Source organism: Alternaria arborescens, assembly GCF_004154835.1.
Source record: "Alternaria arborescens strain FERA 675 chromosome Unknown contig_6, whole genome shotgun sequence".
In the NCBI taxonomy this organism is placed as follows: Eukaryota; Fungi; Ascomycota; class Dothideomycetes; order Pleosporales; family Pleosporaceae; genus Alternaria; species Alternaria arborescens.
The window spans coordinates 1,214,177-1,232,415 of record NW_021167861.1 but is presented as its reverse complement, the minus strand read 5'-3'; the positions used below and the strand labels follow the sequence as shown (position 1 = coordinate 1,232,415).

The 18,239-nt window shown below is 50.1% G+C and overlaps 8 protein-coding genes across 8 annotated transcripts; 2 read left to right on the top strand and 6 right to left on the bottom strand.

The window, feature by feature from the left end:
• Positions 1–518: 518 nt before the first annotated feature.
• Positions 519–2,373, bottom strand: AA0111_g3667 (Polyamine transporter 4; the record flags this gene model as incomplete). Its single annotated transcript, XM_028649578.1, has 6 exons — positions 519–655; positions 727–847; positions 907–1,302; positions 1,358–1,595; positions 1,646–2,029; positions 2,081–2,373. 6 exons carry the CDS (start codon positions 2,371–2,373, stop codon positions 519–521), a joined length of 1,569 nt encoding a protein of 522 aa, XP_028509103.1.
• Positions 2,374–3,345: 972 nt separating this feature from the next.
• On the bottom strand, positions 3,346–5,122 carry AA0111_g3666 (hypothetical protein; the record flags this gene model as incomplete). The annotated part of the gene is made up of 3 exons (XM_028649577.1): positions 3,346–3,817; positions 3,869–4,078; positions 4,143–5,122. 3 exons carry the CDS (start codon positions 5,120–5,122, stop codon positions 3,346–3,348), a joined length of 1,662 nt encoding a protein of 553 aa, XP_028509061.1.
• Positions 5,123–8,017: 2,895 nt separating this feature from the next.
• Positions 8,018–8,974, top strand: AA0111_g3665 (hypothetical protein; the record flags this gene model as incomplete). Its single annotated transcript, XM_028649576.1, has 1 exon — positions 8,018–8,974. One exon carries the CDS (start codon positions 8,018–8,020, stop codon positions 8,972–8,974), a length of 957 nt encoding a protein of 318 aa, XP_028509062.1.
• A 206-nt stretch (positions 8,975–9,180) lies between these two features.
• Positions 9,181–10,069, bottom strand: AA0111_g3664 (hypothetical protein; the record flags this gene model as incomplete). Its single annotated transcript, XM_028649575.1, has 3 exons — positions 9,181–9,423; positions 9,488–9,719; positions 9,801–10,069. 3 exons carry the CDS (start codon positions 10,067–10,069, stop codon positions 9,181–9,183), a joined length of 744 nt encoding a protein of 247 aa, XP_028509063.1.
• An 840-nt stretch (positions 10,070–10,909) lies between these two features.
• On the bottom strand, positions 10,910–12,268 carry AA0111_g3663 (hypothetical protein; the record flags this gene model as incomplete). The annotated part of the gene is made up of 2 exons (XM_028649574.1): positions 10,910–11,887; positions 11,954–12,268. 2 exons carry the CDS (start codon positions 12,266–12,268, stop codon positions 10,910–10,912), a joined length of 1,293 nt encoding a protein of 430 aa, XP_028509059.1.
• Positions 12,269–13,485: 1,217 nt separating this feature from the next.
• AA0111_g3662 (hypothetical protein) lies at positions 13,486–15,000 on the bottom strand (the record flags this gene model as incomplete). Its single annotated transcript, XM_028649573.1, has 4 exons — positions 13,486–13,843; positions 13,898–14,495; positions 14,548–14,945; positions 14,996–15,000. The coding sequence occupies 4 exons, from the start codon at positions 14,998–15,000 to the stop codon at positions 13,486–13,488; spliced, it is 1,359 nt and encodes a 452-aa protein (XP_028508719.1).
• A 532-nt stretch (positions 15,001–15,532) lies between these two features.
• AA0111_g3661 (hypothetical protein) lies at positions 15,533–16,340 on the bottom strand (the record flags this gene model as incomplete). Its single annotated transcript, XM_028649572.1, has 2 exons — positions 15,533–16,254; positions 16,310–16,340. The coding sequence occupies 2 exons, from the start codon at positions 16,338–16,340 to the stop codon at positions 15,533–15,535; spliced, it is 753 nt and encodes a 250-aa protein (XP_028508720.1).
• A 928-nt stretch (positions 16,341–17,268) lies between these two features.
• AA0111_g3660 (hypothetical protein) lies at positions 17,269–18,099 on the top strand (the record flags this gene model as incomplete). The annotated part of the gene is made up of 1 exon (XM_028649571.1): positions 17,269–18,099. The coding sequence occupies one exon, from the start codon at positions 17,269–17,271 to the stop codon at positions 18,097–18,099; it is 831 nt and encodes a 276-aa protein (XP_028509060.1).
• Between the last annotated feature and the right edge of the window lie 140 nt (positions 18,100–18,239).

Below are 18,239 nucleotides of genomic sequence, written 5' to 3'. Positions count from 1 at the left end.
CACAGATCCATCTCCGCTTGTAATTAGTGATCAGCAATATGATTAGAAAATGGTAAGGTTGACAGAGCTTCAACGCTGCGTACGCCATGTAATCATCGGTGCATTTCCTCGCTAACACTGCACGAAATCATCAAGCTGGTCTCACTTTACTGCTTGTGGACATCGCGCAGACTCTGATTACTACTCCAACGCCACATAGCACATCGCCGCATGCTGAATGATTACTGTGCTTGATAATTATATTGCAGTGGGCATAGACTTCACCACGGAGCTGTCATTCCGCCACTCTATCGACAGGTCTCACATACCAGTGCAATTCCCAGATGTCTCGCAGAGCTTGCACGATGGCACAAGCTATACTGAAAGACAGATCGAAGCATGACGGCATGAGGGTAGATTGTAAGGTGTTCTGGTAACCTCGGAATTTACTTCCAGGTCTAAGGAACAGCTTTGAGCGTCGCTACCATGGTTAACAACTCGATAATCGAATTGCACACTGAAGACTCTTTGAAATAGCGCTAGATTGCGACCGGGTATTTGCTCTTAGCCCGGATTGCGGGTCCATATTTGAAGAACAAGAATGGGATGGGTACCATTCCTAGGGAGAGAAAACCGAGCAGCGAAGTCGCCCAACCGATACCGAGAGCGTCATACACTAGTATAAATATCAGCTTATGTAATATTATTATGGTTACGAGCCTGTCACAGGCGCATATCATGACATACTTTGTACAGTGAAAAGTGGAAAGACAGCCCCAAGTATATATCTGACTATTCCGTTGGCCGCTATAGCCGATGCACCGTTCATCGCGCCATATACGTCTGAAAGATACAGTGCAGAGGATGTCTACGAAAAAAGCTTGTCAGCACCAATGTATCGCAAGTTCGGGTCACGATACGACTTACGAAAACACAAAGATTACCCCATGCGAACGGTATAACTCCAATTATAGTGGGAGCCCAGTGAACGCCCTGATCAGCGCACCAGCCGAACCAGAACAAGCCAACGACCATGCCCCAGGCACCACCCATTGCGCTATACAAGCGATGCTCGGGATCAACATGCAACTTGCCATTCGAAACTGTCTCTCGATATTTTTTCTGGTAGAGTGTGCGATCGACGATAATGGTAGTTATGCCTCCAAGAATGACGCCAATCAAGATGGGTATAAACACGAGACCAGACTGAGAGGGTGTGAAAGAGTACGGCGGCCTTGTGAAGACGTAGGGGAAAGCTGCGAAGAACAGGAACAGCACTGCAAAGGCGAAACCTGTATAAAGCGAGAAAAAGAACACCACTGGCTACGCAAGATTAGCTGAAGATCAATGGGGACTGACCAGGCACTGGCAAACATACCTCCGTTGAAATCAGATGGAGAGGCCGAATAAACCTCATCACTATCTCGCTCGTCAGATCTGCAGTCTCCTGTTTTGTGACAATTCCCTGCTTCTTTGCTCGCTTCTTCAGAATCATCGGCTTGTACGTTTCACTCATTGGTAGAGCGGTGATATACACAAATAAAGCAAGGAAGAGGATGCACCATTGGGTCCACTTCCAAGTCTTGTACTGCGCAACGAACCCTCCAACAACAGGTCTGTCACTATCATTAGAATCGCAAATCCCATGGATTAAGGTGCCACCTACCCAATTGAAGGTCCAGCAAAGGGGGCCATCAAGAACAAGCTTGTAGTTAGGGCGCGCTTATGTGGTGGATATAGATCTGCGTTCGTCCCCGCACCGACGGCAAGCCCTGGACTACCCGCTAGGCCTGCGAAGAACCGACATATGATCAGGCTCGCATAGCTTTTTGAAAAGCCTGCACCAAGCGTAAAGAGCATAAATATAGGAAAGAAGAATAAATAGACAGGTTTTCGGCCTTGTCTTTCGCTAAAGGGTGCGGTGAAGATTGGACCAAAGGCGAGACCGAGCGTATACAATGTGACTCCGACAAGCGCAGCGGTTCGCGATACCTGAAAATCGCGCATCACGTCTGCAATTGCAGGTGAATACACAGACGTGCCGAATGTGCTGAATCATTAGTCTTCCCCAGTAGTATATCCAAATTGGCTTAAAACTTACACAGCAAACCCAAAGACGGCTGGGATCGTGGTATGATAAGCTGCTTTCCATATAGACCAATTGTGCGGATTGTCGGGGTCATCAGGGCCGTTCCAGTCTAGAGAACTAACAGGCAATGTGCTCGATTCATCCTTATCCGCTACTCGGTCGCTGGCGCGTTGTTCTTCCGAGATGTTCGCAGTCTGGCCTGGAGGCTGATGCTCGAAATCGGAATCTTCCTGCTTTTCAGCAAGGGCACTCTCTGGATCATGGATAAATGTCGCATGTTCCTCTTGGTGGTGACGGGAACTCATGACGAAGAGTCCGGTAGGGAGGTTGAGAACGATGCAGATTGAATAAGGGTTTGTTGGCACTTCCTATGATATGTAGTAGGCCAAGAGTGCACGTCCTATTGTTTACTAGACTTTGTGATCCCATCGCTGTACGGAGCCCGCAGTACGGCCGCACGACGAAGCGCCACAGATTCAGATCTGGCATTTTGAATTACTCACCAACCGTGGGGGTGCGATAAAAGAGAGGTTTCGACTGAGTTGGATTGAAACCGGCGGCATTGATTGGCTGAGTGCTGGGGATCCGAGGCTCGTTATTGTGTTTACTGATCATGCACTGCAGGTCTGAAGCAGTGGCGTGCTCGTATTGAGTCTCATCACGAAGCACGTCAGAACCAGAGTAATATCACGTGTACATACTCGATTCCAGTAACCTTGGGAGAAAGCTGATAAATGCGTATGTTTGTTGTGGTGATGAGTAGTAAAGAGAAAGGTTGAGAACCGGAGGAGCGAGATGTTGAAAAGCCACGATGACATCATTAGGTACATTGGGAAGTGCTGCCGAGCAACTTCAAACTTCGAGCTTATTACTGGGCGTGTATCGTAAGTGCCCATCATGTTTATCTGTTTCTCTTGCTCTACATCCGTTCGAAATAACCTTGTCATAGCCTCCCAGCTGCAGGCGGAAGTATCCTCTCAGCCCAAGACACTTTTGCTGGCTCTATCACCCAAGCCTACGCAGAAGTTAGGCAACCCTGCAACCCTGCTGAATGACTATTGCAAGTATTACGATACAGACTGGAGCGAGGAGGAGCTAGAATGACTGAGAAGAAGCAGGAATGCGGGTAAGTAATACTAGAACGTAATGTATGTATATGTTGCGCTATTGTATTGGCAAAACATATTGCGACGGAACTAACGCTTAAGTATGCATGGTGATATAGGTTACGTGCGATGATTGTGTTCTTCCAAAGCTTGAAGCGGGCGAGTGAGCGATCAACCGCGTGCGCGCGTGTTGATATCTGACGCATCATCGCTCGGCGCACACTTCATTTTGTCGAGCTCGGTGATTGAATCCCGATGAAACTTCGTTTTTTTGATACCAAAAGACACCAACAAACCCAATGCGCCGACAATTGTGTAGAAGATCCACATCCCTCTCAGTGCCCTCGTGAACCCGTGGCGAACTATGTGGGTCTGAGATTCAGTAAGTTCAGTGATGATGACACTCTGAGACATAGCTTCGCCTCCAGTAAACTTCAAGGCGATGTCCTTCGTGATACCACTGTCAATAATCTCCTTGGAATATGGAGCCATGAGGAGCTGGAATACCACTTGGCCTATGACAAGACCAATCGCACCTGAAATCGTGCGTACAAAGCCAAAAGCTGCGGTACCGGAGGCGATATCTGATTCTCGAATCCGTGTTTGCAGAGCAATGAGTGGTGCACCGAAATTGGGACCAAATCTAGTCTATTCATTAGTAATTGACATATGTGTAGAGATTGTGTACACGAACCCTAGGCCGATGACAATCAGTACCACAATGATGATTTCGAGATCTGGCGAAGTACTCAGCGAGATAAGCAGGCCGACTCCAAGTGTCATAATAAGGAGTCCCATTTGAAGCGGCTCGAGAAAGCGACCAGTCTTTTCGATGACATGGCCAGACACAAATGAGATCATCGCTAACGGTATTGCGATTGCGAGCATGTAAACTCCTGTGGTACTTCAGATAGAAGGGTGCAAAGTCAGTATATGTTTCAGATCCGTTCTTCGAGAATACCACTTACCTAGAGCTGCGACCAAGGACAACTTGGAAGTATAGAGGTAGAAAGTAAGCCACCGAAGTAAAGACTAGAGTGTCGCATGCACAAACGGCTAACGCGCAGAGGTTGCTGATATCTTTGGATATTCGCAATGGCATAATTGGGCTCCCACCATGTTGAGCTACCCAATATTGTGAGAAAGGAAAGGCAATGTAGGCGATCGGTCCAAACACCAAGCACGTAAGAACTCCCGCATTCGAGTATGATGTAACACCACCTACTTGGAGACCAACAAGCAGCAATACAGTAGCAGTGACGATTGTGATAGTACCTAGCCAGTCCATGGCTGCGAGGCCGGCCATGAGAGGTACTCGTGGGTTGTGGAGGTGCAATGTAAGGTAGAGAACCACGATTGCGAGCGAGACGATTGGTATGTTGATGTAAAAACACCATGTCCAATGAAGACGTTGTGCGAAGACGCCACCAAGTACCGGTCCGAGAGCGGATGCCAGAGCCCAGACGGCGCCGACGGTACCCATGTAGAATGACCGATCCCGGATCGTGAACAGGTCACTGACGCATACATGTACTAGAACCACGACGCCCCCTCCGCCCAGGCCTTGGACCACTCGACCAGAGATGAGCATGGAAGAACTTTTACTGACGGCGCACAAGATGCTGCCGCCAAGGAATACTGCGTTGGCTGCAAGAATGACCGGTTTCCTACCAAATATGTCCGAAAGCTTACTCCAGAAAGGGACGGATGAGGCATTCGCGAGAAGGTAGGAAGATCCCGTCCAGGCGTACACGGAGTCGGAGATGCGAAAAGACCGAGAGGTCGTGGGAAGAGCCGTTGGTATGAGTACGGTGTCGAGTGCTACCAGGAATATGGAGAGACAGAGTGCGACGAAAGCCGCTAATACATGATGCGTGGGTCTGATCTGCTCCTTTGATCGTACTTCTCCTCGTGCGTTGCTCTTTGGCCACGAACTCAAGAATTTCATGATGATGCCATGGCTTCTTATAGGTTTCAGCTCTAGCGAAGAGCTGATTTTGTTCGTATTCGATGTACGTGATGCTTCTGGCCTCTGGCTCTTGGTCGTCGTTCTGACCTTGCTCGGTTCAAAGGTCATAACGATACGCGCATATGTAATGACAATAAACAAATAATGGCAGAATATAAACGAGGTAAGCCTTACTTATTGAATAACCGCGAGCAATCTTGAACAGCCTTAAAAAATGAGTTGGAAGTTCAATCGAGATATTAACAACTTATACTAAACCTGCATTGCGACAACGCTTATGCGGTCGTCACTAAAGTCCCGCGGAATCAGCCCGGAAATCAGTTCTCCATAGGCGTGCGGATAAACGGATTACATCCTTGAGTTTGCATGCGTCTTAGGCCTGGATACACCGGAACAAGGTATGGTCGTACTTGCAGGATGTCCCTAGCTGAGCTTAGATATCTGTGCATGAAACACTTAGACGTCTTTGAGACCCTAGGATTATTAGGTAACAAGAGCTCGCAACTCGACCTTATGTGGGGAACATAGCGCATACCAACTATGTATTCTTTGTTTCTTAGCTAGGTGGCCCAACACGGAGGGATCCTACCAAGGTGGAAATAGGCGAGTTCGAGCAAGGATAGAACAAAGCCACAGCGAAAGCCATCTTTGTATGCTGTAGCTGCAGGCTTGATATAGCCTGGATGTATCCTATGCGTTTTGTACCTCTGGAACTTACCTCAAGCACCGATCATGTTATCCAATCCTCGGTGTTTGAGAGCCGCGTCTCCATCCAGTGTGGTAACTCGATACCGGGATGCTCTATCACTCAGTTAGACCCTTGCAAAATCACAGGCGCAATCATGTAATCATACTGGTATCGTGATGTATTGCGTCTCGCCAGCAAAATTGCAGGCCAGTAACATGGGCAGCCAAGTGGGAAGTTTTACTGGCACGAGCTTTTAGGCACTAAGAATCGCGCCCCAAATAGATATATCTCATCCAAGCTGATTAGACAGGGTCAGATTCTGTGCGCCACCAGCGCTACCGGTATTTCTGAGTTTTTTCGCGTGAAGCTATCCTTCCCGTAAAACGTTGCTATAGACGCAATACCATCAGTCGGGAAGCCGGGCGACTCTGAACTACGCTTCTCTAGGCAATGATATTCACACGGAATCTGCCAACGCCATTGTGATACGAGACACGTATGTCTTCATGTTCGCGTGCTTGCGGCTACCGAATGAGCCTGATGCGTCAAAGCTGCCGTAGAAATTGCTGGAGCTTAAGCAGTAACCCATATCAATCCGATAGGTTGGTACTACTCTGTTAAGCCGGGTATGGCAACGTATCGGGTGAGCCTGCTCAGTGAGCGTACCAACTCCACTTCCAGTGCTCTATTCTAACTCGAGCTAGATGTGGAACTGCAACCAACTTTGGGCGCAGCTTGGTCCAACAGGATCGGCTGTCATCCATATTGAAATGTTCCAACATGACCGGTCTGATGTGGGAAGGTCACAAAGGCATTAATCTTGATCGTGATGATGGTGGAACCGGACTAGCTCAGTTGGCATTTCATGGTGGCGAGCGCAATGCAACAGCGGGCATCCTTGGAAGCTGTAATGATAACTAGAGTAGGTGAGCATTGAAGAAACGCGTTCGGTCGGATACTTGAGTGGCGTGTAGATAGCTGCTCTCGATCTACAAACCAGATGTCTTGTTCGAGACATATGAGTTGTTCATCGTCTGAATGCTGGGTTTGTGGAGATATCGTTGGTACAATGCACCTTCTGTGCTGAATGTCGCGCAGGGCGGATACTGTTCGGGAAGAATACGGGGTTCAAGCGCTCGTGTAGCGTTACGGAAATTGAGGGGATGGCACTGGTAGCACAATCGATTTGTATAGGGGATGCCGAGAACAATCCTTCAAAAATCCTCGCCGGGCAGGCCCTAGTCCTGCTCTGTGAAGTACGTCGTCCAGCCGTTCAGTATCAAATCTCCCCCACGTCGCTTCGCAAAGGATTGTAGACCGAGGAGCTACTGGCTTGAAAAAGACGAGCGTCGGGGAGACGGTGTTGAGCGTAGGAGGATGTAGCGACGCAGTAGCATTCGGAGGAGCTGACGCCAGGCAGCAGCGGCCCGAACGCGCCGCTACCCCTCCCCCCCAACAGAAACTATCACGAAATGTCGAGCACCCACTGTACATTTACAACCCTTCCAGCGACGCTCCGACACCGCGCCCGAAACAACTCGCTGTTAAAACGTAGCCATACTAACATGGCGGGGTCTCACCATATCGACGGCGTGACGACTGCCGCCGGCTGGCATTCGAAGCCAGATTGTGGTACTAGGCTCTTACTCCATGACGACCTTCGTCCCTACAGACTTCAGCATGCTTGCCATGTCTTGCGCTTCGTGGGGCTCTCATGACCGGCCGTTCAAACTGCGGTGGACTCTATATCATATCAGTTGACGACTGGTTGGATGAAGTTCACCCAGGCGTCAAAGATCGTATGCTTACGTGACTCGACGATTACTATGCCTTGGTAAATGCAGCGGCCGACACCACGCATACCCACTATACCGCAAGTGTTGACCATAATCACGTGCTACTTATTCAACATCATGCAAGAACCTATCATCGTGTAAAGCCCTTGGTGAGTATTGTTAGAAACAACTGTTGCATTCCACCAGCATGCGGCGGCCGATACATGAGAAACTTGAGGGGATTTTAAAGATTGTCGTTTGCATACTCCGATTACGAAGCATGACACCACGTCGTTACAATATATTAATGATATTATATAAGGACAGATGAACAAAGTTGGACAACAGACCATCAAGCAGAATTTGATCCCATTCAACAGGAAGAACCATCCACAATAAGCAGACCTTCTCATGTCGAGCCACATAAAGAACGTTCTCATCCTCGGAGCATCCGGCTCGGTCGGCGCACCCATCCTCAACGCACTCCTCGCTGAACCCTCCTTCAACGTCACCATCGTCAGCCGCGCATCATCATCAGCCTCTTTCCCGTCCGATATCCCAGTCATCAAGATCTCGGATGCCTTCACAACCGAAGAACTTACCGAAGCTTTCAGGGGACAGGAGGCAGTCGTAGTTGCTCTTACCACTGGCTCTGTTATCTCAGGCAAAAAGGATGGACTAGCGTTTCGACTTATCGACGCTGCGCTCGCAGCAGACGTAAGACGCTTCATCCCTAGCGAGTTTGGCGCGAACAACCTCGACCCTCGGGCTCGTGCACTCGTCCCTACCTACGACCGCAAGGGCGAGATGTTGGAGTATCTTATGAAGGCATGCGAAAACAGCCAAGGCAAGCTGACATGGAGCAGCATCTGTTGCGGAAGTTGGCTGGACTGGGCACTCGATCCTGCAAAGTCCGGCAACTTCCTCAGTATCGATGTGAAAGGGAGGAAGGCAACAGTATACGACTCTGGGACGAGACGCTTCGCTATCACAAGCAGCAAGAATACAGGGCTGGCAGTTGCGAAAGCTTTACTTGACCCAGCCATGACAGCGAACAAGCAGATATTCTTGTGTGACTTTTCGGCTAGCACGAGACAGATTGTAAGCGCGCTAGAAGCGGAGACGAAGACCAGATTTCTTGTTGAGGAGAAGCAGAGTGGTCCGGATATCAAAAGGTTTCGAGATCAGTTCGATGCTGGAGACCTGAATGCAACATTTCCTTTGCTAGCTATCAGTTTCGGTGCTGACGTGGATGTCGGGTATGACTTCGAGGCTGAGCAAGAGGTATGGAACAGGAAGCTGGATCTGCCCAAGGTAACTCTTGAGGAAATAGTTCACGACGCTGTAGAGCTAGCGGCACGCTCTTAGGACGTTAGACACATGATGACCTTGGTAGCTGTGCTAAATTAACCATTTTCGAGCACACGCTCGTTGCAGCCCTATGAGGACTTGGAACATTCATGCAAAGGTAATTGAAAAGAGGGTAACTTGGTCTCGTTTTCACACTGCAAGATTACCTCGTTTATCTTCTCCAGCTGCTCCCTCTGCTCCCTCTGTCCCTTCTATTTGATTTCCTAAATAGTCTTGACAGGTCCACCAGGTGGTGTATATCCCCTTTGCCCGGCCTGCACCTGCCAAAGCTGCACAAGCACTCCCTCCTTGTCATCTGGATCATATGCACCTGGTAGGCCAACTCCAGCCGGCAACGCCTTCGACCCACTTCCGCCTACGCTGATTTGAACACACGCAGGGTAGAACTGCGCACCCATCCTCGTCCCTGCAACATGCAGTCCCAGAATCTCGTGTCTGAGTAAATACTGCAGGTGTGAAGGCACGAAGTTAGTGTATATCCCATATGCCTTTCGTACAGACATAACTTACCTCACCTGCCTTCAATCCCGCAGGTATTGTCACAGTCCAACTTGCGCCTTGCTTGGCCAGAAAATCCGAACCCCACGGAGGAGATTTAGTGGTATCGTATCCCATTTGATCGAATTTGACCCAGGGTGTTCCGGTGTCACCTTTGAAGGTTGAGCAGTTGGTGCCACAGGAGGCGAGATAGTTCATCACGGGGCCTGAGTGGGAAGAGCCCCATTGGTCCCATTGAAGTTTGCTTGATGGGGGTTAGTATCGAAGACATGAGTTCGTGTTACGGAGGCGACGGTGAGGGGGTAAAAGAAGAAAGCGAGCATACACTTTATCCCCTGGCATAACAGGTATGACACCCTTGGCTGGCAGGTTACCACCAACATTGCAAGTTATGTCTTTTGTAGTGAAATCAGGAACAGGCCCATTATCCTTGATGCGACGAGCGTAGCGGATGGGCTCAGGAGTCAGATAGTCGTCTTGGCCTACTTGCCAGGCTAGGTAGTTCGCGCCACCGTTGACAGAGATCGACTTGAGGTAGCCATGGGCGGATGCGGTGGTGATAAGACCGAGAAGGGTGAGCGCGTTGACGAACATGGTGAGGCCAATAGATTTTTGAGCTGTATGAATCCTCTGAGTTCGACGCCTCTGCTGTAGGCAGTGGTTTATATAGCTCCAAACTCACTTCCTAATTCCATTCGATGCAGATGTGTGTATTGTGCGACAGTGCCCGACCCGGTTTCCGTATATTGCACCGAAGCTTGTTTCGAGATCATATTCAGTCTCTTGGTGGATTATTCCACGACTATTCTAGAAGGCGTGGACGTGACCTGAGATAGATTGGGCGGATATTGCTACAAGGCGGAGTGTGGCTTCCGTATCCAAATTGGGTGGCGAGGTGGAACGTCAAATGTCGTTTCCTTGCATTTCGAAAGCGTCAAGGAAGAGCGAAGAGAAAAGAAGCAGCACAGCGACCAAGTGTATGAAGGAAATCAACTGGGAGAAAATATATGATCTTTTGTATTATTGATCGTGATCACAGCTATCGTAAAGTTGACACGTCCATCAGGTGCAGGGACAGAGTATGTCTTTGGTTAGACTCGTGTATCATTCCGGCGCCTCACATTCTCACCATAACCTTCCTGATCTTTCAGGCCTAGAGCCTAGCACTTGAAAAAAGATAATAGATTCGCTGTCATTAAGAAATACGTACCCAGTCATAGCCCGTTCGCTCCAAACGCCAATATTATGCACCACACAAACGGCTGGCCTAGGCGGAGCTTCTCATCCTTCGGTAGAAAACATCATTAACCGACGATATATATATGAAGGGCTTCAAGCAGCGAGTAATGGTCGTCGTGCATTTCGTGCTTCCTCATTGAGCTCTTCTTCTGTCGGGGGTGTCAAGCGAATGCTTCGAAGCCAGCCGTACCACCGTCAGACATGCTTGAAGATGACCGGGCTCTTCGGCGGGGTATCTACGCTGACTGAATCGATTCTCTTCCTTGGTGTGCCGTCGGGCGAACCCACATTGTCGTACTCGTACCAAACACCCTTTACTCGTCTGTTCAGCTTGCGCGGTGGCGGGCTGATGCGAGTTGCAAGGGCGTTGAATGAAGTGGTGGAGAGTGACTGGTTGCTCGCAGTGTCTGAGATGACGTTCGAAGTGAACTGAGTGACGGAGTCGCCGAGGGTCTCGATGCTACGCATCATGCCCTGACATGTTTGTGAAAGCTCGACTTGGTTCTTGGATAGAGTCTGGAGTTGAGATACAGTGGTCTTGAGGATGTCTTTAGTCTGCTCTTGAGATTTGCGTGTTTGCTCTTGAGATTTTCGAGTCTGTTCTTGCGCTAGTCTGCTCTGCTCGTGCGACTGGAACGATGTGTTCGAAAGGGCGATGTAGTGCGATGCGTTCTGGTCGACCAGCGCTTGTAGCTTAATCTGGGACTCGGAGATGGCCTTGATTTGGATGCTGTTCGATTCGTTGATCTCTTGCATCGCCTGCAAGCCTGTCGATTGCGCAACCGATAGCGCGTGAACCTGCTCTGCATTGCTTTCCACTACGTGTGCCAGTCGGGTCAAGCTTTCCGCCAGGCTGTCGAGAGCCGATGTGCTCATTTTCTCTTCAGCTGGTTGTGGAGGCGCAACGGCGGGAACACCGTTTGCATGCTGCAGGGGCAGAACTATTGGCGGGCAGGTCGGACTATCCTGGCATGTGTAGAACCACTTGTTGTGGATGTCGGAGAACTTAGGGTCCTCCATAATGAGTTCCATGTCCTCGCTCCTGACGACGAAATATTGCGGGCTTGGACGCGACGACGATGTGTATTCCTGCTGAACGAGGCTCCACCATTGCGAACAGACCGCGGCCGAGGCGAATGTGAGTATGTACGGGGGAGATGCAGGATAGTCGCTCTATAGCATAAGTCAGTATGCCGCTCTTGCCCGGATGTTCGTACACAATGCAATTGCATCACTCACTCTCAGCGCATAGGCATAAAACAGATTCCCACCCTCTTCCATTTCAACCTTCTTGTCCTGGGCGGGTCGGCTCTGGCTTCGTTTGCGCGGCGAAAGTGATCCAGTGGCTGGCGGGGTGTCGGTGTTCATCATGAGTCCAGCAGCCAGCGAGATACTAGGCTTCTTGCGCATATGCTGGGGCTTTCGTTCGGGTGAAGTTTGTCTTCGGCTGTGTATGCGCTTCTCTATGTTCGAACTAGACGACTCAAAGACGGTCTGCGACATGGAAGACTCCATGAGCGCGGCGAAGTCAGGCATGCTCTGTGGTCGCGACATATCTGGATGAGAAGGCGATTGGGGCTCGGAAGTGTGGTGGCAGCAGAAAGTATCGTCGAAGTTATTGGCCAAGTGACATCTGAACGACATAAAGGGACATGGGCGGCACGACTGGATATCCTGAACGCCCAAGAACAAATAAAACCTCGAGCGACCGGGGAGGGGTTGGTGAGCTATGGTAGTGTATGAGGTTTGCGGCTGGCCGTCATCCTGGTCGATGACCTCACAGTACCACGGGCCTACTGGGATTCGGGTGCATTTGTGGGTTCAGTACCAGCAGAAGACGGGAAGTCTAGACGTCAATGGATGTCAATGTATCATCAAAAACCAGCCCACCCTGCTCGCGGGAAAAGCATCGCAGCGAACGAGGGGTTGCAGCCTGCACAGCATGACCTGACGCGCATGCTGTTGCTGTGCTACCCTTCGAACGGTCCCTGTCTCATTCGCGAATGCAGGGGGTCATGCATCAGGGTAGCGAGTTCAGGGGGGAAAAGGAACACATTCCGCTGCAGATAGGTGGGTTTGGGGAGCGCGGCGCCTGGGACAAGATAGCCGGTGCGATAGGTTCGGGACGAACGTTGGCGCGGAGCCGTGAGCGAAGTTTGGCGCGGCAGCTGTTGGCGAGCCATGACGTCGTGCACGTGCGGTCATGAACACACGGCGTCCTTGGAAAAACGTTATGCGCGCGAATATAGACATGCATCGACAGTTTGCATCTCTTGTTCATGTCCGAAGCATTGTGGATACCTAAAAAAAGCGTGGCAAAAGCGTTACGACTTCGTGGAGCATCTTACAGTATGATTGGCTGCTATAAAAAAGACTGCACACGTTTCTTTTCTGGAAACAAGCTACCTCAGCCACTCCATCTTGACAACCTGTTTGAGTGTATCCTCCGAGATCTGCGGTTATATTGGTGGAGACGAGAACTAGGAAATATTTAATCAAAGTATTGATTCATGCTAGATGTTGCTCAAGGCGTGATGTGCGAGACGCGTCGCCTGCGTATAGTCGTTGACCATCATCAACCTCGGTATGCTATCATATATGGTACCTCGTAAATCTTACCAATTCTGAGCAAGTCGACCAACATTCCGTAAGGATATCGGCCCAGGGGCCAAGAGACTTTCGTATGCGTCCGTATCAGGACGGCAAGTGGAAGAGAATGTCAACGTTGCACCAGACTGTTCAAGTAAATGCCGACAATTCTGATAGATCAGCTAGTTGGAGGCATTCTTCTCAACGCCGACCTTGACCTCGAAGTACTCCATGCTACCAAAGCCGCGCTCCGCTAGCCAATTGGTAGGTGTCTTCGGGACGACAGACTCAAATTCAGTCATCCATGGCTCCGCGGTGTCTGTCTTGAAGACGATGTGAATGAAGGGCTTAGTCGCAGCATGAATAGGAGGCTGAACTCCAGCAAAGGTTGCAGCTGGGGCTGAGGCAGCAATACGAGGGGCTGGCTTGCGGTGGATGCGGACTGAAACGAGAGACCTGCTGCGAAGAATTGATCGCCAAAGGTTGTTCATGCTTGAGCAAGAGCGGTTCTTGAGCACGCGGCGGCCAAAGAGACGATAGCTGCAAGATGGTCAGTGGTCATGTTAATATGATGCTAAAGACAGGAAGACTCACAGATCCTTGGCTTCACCATCAGTCTCCGGAATGTAGTTGGCCTTAAGATAGCGTCCAAACCCAGCTTCTATCTTGAGGCTGTTGGACCAGATGTCAAGAAGCGGAAAGACTTCGATGCCGTCTGAAGCACGCTCAAGATCGTTGGCTTTGTCGCCTACAGCAATCGTAAGGTTTCCGACAAAGGGCGCGTCGTTCTGGCGCTCTCCTGGGGGTGCGAGCTGGGATACGACATCGTTAGCGGTGGGATAGAACGTCTGCAGATAGTCCACTATCTCAGTGAGGTCCATGCCAATCTCTTGCTTGGCCATGTAGATTGGGCGATACTCGATCCTCATCTGCCGGCAAACTTGAGTGAGACCCCAAAAGGGGCGATTGGTCTCGCGGAGCTCTGTCTTGACCTTGGACTTGGCTGAGCGGCCGGACTTGTTGCTGGCGCTCAGGATCTCTTCATCTTGTTCTTGACCAGCGAGGTCGGACGCAAGAGTACGCCCGCGATCTAGACGGGTTCGTGGACGGAGAGACGCGATGCGTGGCCTGTATACTAGGAGAGCCTGTTTAGGGCGACCGTGGGTGTGCATGTATACCTCGTTCCGGATTTCTACCAAGAGTTAGCCGATGTCACAGTTGTTCAGGAGTAAAGCACTTGCCACCTGGTAGATCCATGAATCGGAAAGGCTTCTGCAAAGCTAGAGCACCGACACCGGTCTTCTCATTGAGAGCAGCATCCATAAGCTTCGCCGTCTTGTCGTCGTATTTCTTTCTGGCCTGCTTCTTGACGCCAGCGCCAGTACGCGCATTGCCCTTGCTCTTGTTCCTACGGGATGGCATATCTCGCCAAGGTGCGGCACTCACACTGAGCGCCTCGAAGCTAGGAAGAGGGACCCCGGGAGAAGGAGGGACAATGGCATGCTCGGAACCCATCATGATATTGGCGGTTACGTCGAAAGCATTCTGGCGGGGACCAGGTGTTGACGGAGCAGGGCCGAGTGGAGGGTGCTTGAACTTCGTAGAAGACCTCGAAGGGGGCGGAGTGCTTGGACGACTAGGACTGACTGTATTAGTATAGTCCATATCCCCGTGCAATGGATTGGAACTTACGCCATTGCTTCGTAGTTGTTTGATCTTGCTTCTCGTGCTTGGGGAAGTTGCAATAGCTCAAGGATATTAATAGTCGATTGCTGAGTGTAGAAGTAAAGGAGGGCAGACAGTCGGAGGGGTTATATGCACCCAACAAGTAAAGGTGAGTGAGGATGGCACGAACGATGATTATCCCAAGCTGCTCTGACGGTGACTGGGGAAATTGCTAGAATCGAAGGTCACCTAGACATTAAGCTCATGGTAAGAGAACAGCAGCTCTTGGCGTTACAATTACAGTTCTATAGATTTGAGAGTGACCAAGAGATCGAATGTATCGTTGTACAATAGCTGGCTCATGTCGCGTGGCGTAGTCGCGTGGTCGTGGCGGTGCTTTCCCTCGCATTGTCAGCGTTTCCCATAGCTACTGCATACAAAGAAGGGTGTATTTGCTGATGTGAAGTTCCAGCTGTTGGTCCATGATTGTCACCTGGAGACACCTGCAATCCACTTCACTATGTACACGATAGGAAATAGTGCTTCGATACTCGAAGCACGCTCTTAATAATGACCAATATCAATTCCGTCTTCGCAGTGTTTGACCACAAGGAACTTCCTAAAGTCAGGACTGAACCCCCAAGACTTCCACATATGGTTGAAAAACTCCGCCATCTTTTCCTTATCATCACCTGTACGAAACGCGATGATCCCCTGGGGAACGTGATCAGACCCGAAAGACACATGGAGGCCATGAAAAGGCAAGGCCCAGATGTGTAGTCTGAGCGCAGTGATCTCGTCATTCACTATCTTGCCTCTCCAACCTGCGTTTTCGTTGTTCAGCATTTCGTTCAGAGCCGTGACGCAACCTCTCTGGTACTCAATCTGTTGGATGCGACCGAAAGTTTGCAACGATGGATCGCCCTCGCGCTGATCTATATCCGCTTCGAACCTGCACCAAAAGGCAGAATTTGCGACCTTTGCCTTGACAAGAGGCAAGAGATCCTGTGACTTTGTAGTCCAGTTTTGCTCCGAGATGCAGATAGATTCGAAAGGATGGACGCGGTCTTGATCTGTTGTCAGGAAGGTATTGACAAAGTCGTTGATGTCGTTACAGCATATAGAGACTTGAGTCACGCTGCGCTGTATCGGTCGGTATTCGCTTCGCACTTGTTGGGAAACGCCCGTAAGCCCAGCGAAGACTCCGGATACTTCATCGGCCTTGCGAATCCGCACGTGTCTTTCCTCATGGACGGCTAAGAAGTGGTAGATGCGGTTGCGCAGCTCTGCTTTTGTTAATTGACATACCACAGCTAGCGTGACTGCCACTTTTGCGCTTACCCGCTGCGAGCTCAAGAAATGGAAAGACCATCTTGTAGTTTTATGATGAGATGTTGAGCGCGATGCCAGGAAGGACCCGCACAAGGTCACTGCTCACATCTATTTGTTGTACTGTTCATGTGTAGGACGTGAAGGAAAGGATCTGGAAATTAGAGGCAGTGACAACCTTGAACTCTCCGTTTGCACAACAACCTTCGTCTCCAGAACACGAAGGCCTGTCCCAATCGTACAAATGATGGCCTAGAATGAGGCGCTAACAGAAAAGCAACAATACCTACTCTTGAGACACGTGTTCTCACAGCTCGCATAATATTGATAAAGTGCGCTCCTTCATGTGTTTTACAAGTTCGTCACTCCATCTTTTGCCACTACAGAAGCGGTTTCATCAATCAATCGCAGATACACAGTTGGTGAAGAAAGACGAATGACACCGGCATTGTGATTGGTGCATGCGGAAAAGTGGTCGTAGCTGTAGCATCGGACCTATTGAACATATCTTACGAGTTGGAAACATCGACAAAGAGTCGCATGCGAGTGGAGAATTCTATACAACATTTTCGCACGGTACAGAAGGAAGGCAGTCGTAAGCAGACACCCGACGTAGGATCCCGCGCAAATTCAGAAGGAAGGTAAGCCGACCACCCCGGACACCAACCAAAGCCGGGAATCATCCCGCCGACTCCGGACGACAGTCCTCCAGACTGCCCCGCAACACCACCCCGTGACGCAACACCATTCAATGTGTCTCTTGGCGGGGTAAAGGATGCTCCGTCGAAGCTTTCGGCGGTTGAGCCTCACTCGGCAAACTTGCCGCAGCTCGTATTCACGCGTCTAGATACATAAGCTCTTGACCTCCGACTCCGACTTCTCATATATAGAACTGCACTCGCCATTACTCAAAGTTCTTATACCAATACCCCGTGCTTCTTCAGCAAGTCTTCTTCACCAAAACCGCAAACATGTCAATGTCAATCGAAGAATGCCAGACGCCTCGCGCTGGCTTCCCCAAGCCTGTCCCCAACACTCCCACAAATGTCATGCAACAATTCAGCATGGCAGGAAAGACAATTGTCGTTACCGGCGCTGCTGAAGGAATTGGTGGAGCCGTCGCCGACGCCATGGCTGAAGCTGGCGGCAACGTAGCTCTCTGGTACAACTCCAACAGCGCAGCCATCACACGCGCAGAGACCCTCGCAAAGGAGCACAACGTAAAGACAAAAGCTTACAGCGTAAACCAAATCGATGCTGCTGCCGTGCAAAAAGCGGTTCAACAGGTCGTCGAGGATTTCGGCCGCATCGATGTTTTTGTCGCAAACGCTGGAACGGGAGACAGCAAACCACTTCTCGACCAGACACTCGAGAGCTACCACAACCTCATGAAGGTCAACGTCGACGGCCCAGTTTTCTGCGCCAAGTACGCAGGAGAAGTGTTCAAGAAGCAAGGATTCGGTAACTTGATTCTCACAAGTTCGATATCAGCACACATTGTCAACGTCCCCGTTGACCAACCCATATACAACGGCACAAAGGCCTTTGTATCACATTTGGGCAAGTCGCTAGCAAGGGAGTGGAGAGAGTTTGCCAGGGTCAACATTGTGAGCCCGGGATTCTTTGACACAAAGATGGGTGCCGGACCACAGGTTATCAACGAGGGATTGAGGATGATTCCGCTAGGACGACAGGGAAACGTCAAGGAGATCAAGGGATTGTTCTTGTATCTGGGTAGCGATGCATCCAGCTACATGACTGGTAGCGACTGCATCATCGATGGTGGATACGTACTGCCATAAGCAGGTAGTAACGAGAGAAGAGAAGAATTGATACCAAAGACCGTGCTCTATTGAAGGAGAAACATAACCAACAAATACTGTTGCAAACTCATTTATGACTGTGCTTTTTGATACTGAGCGTTTCGTCGTAATGGAGAAGA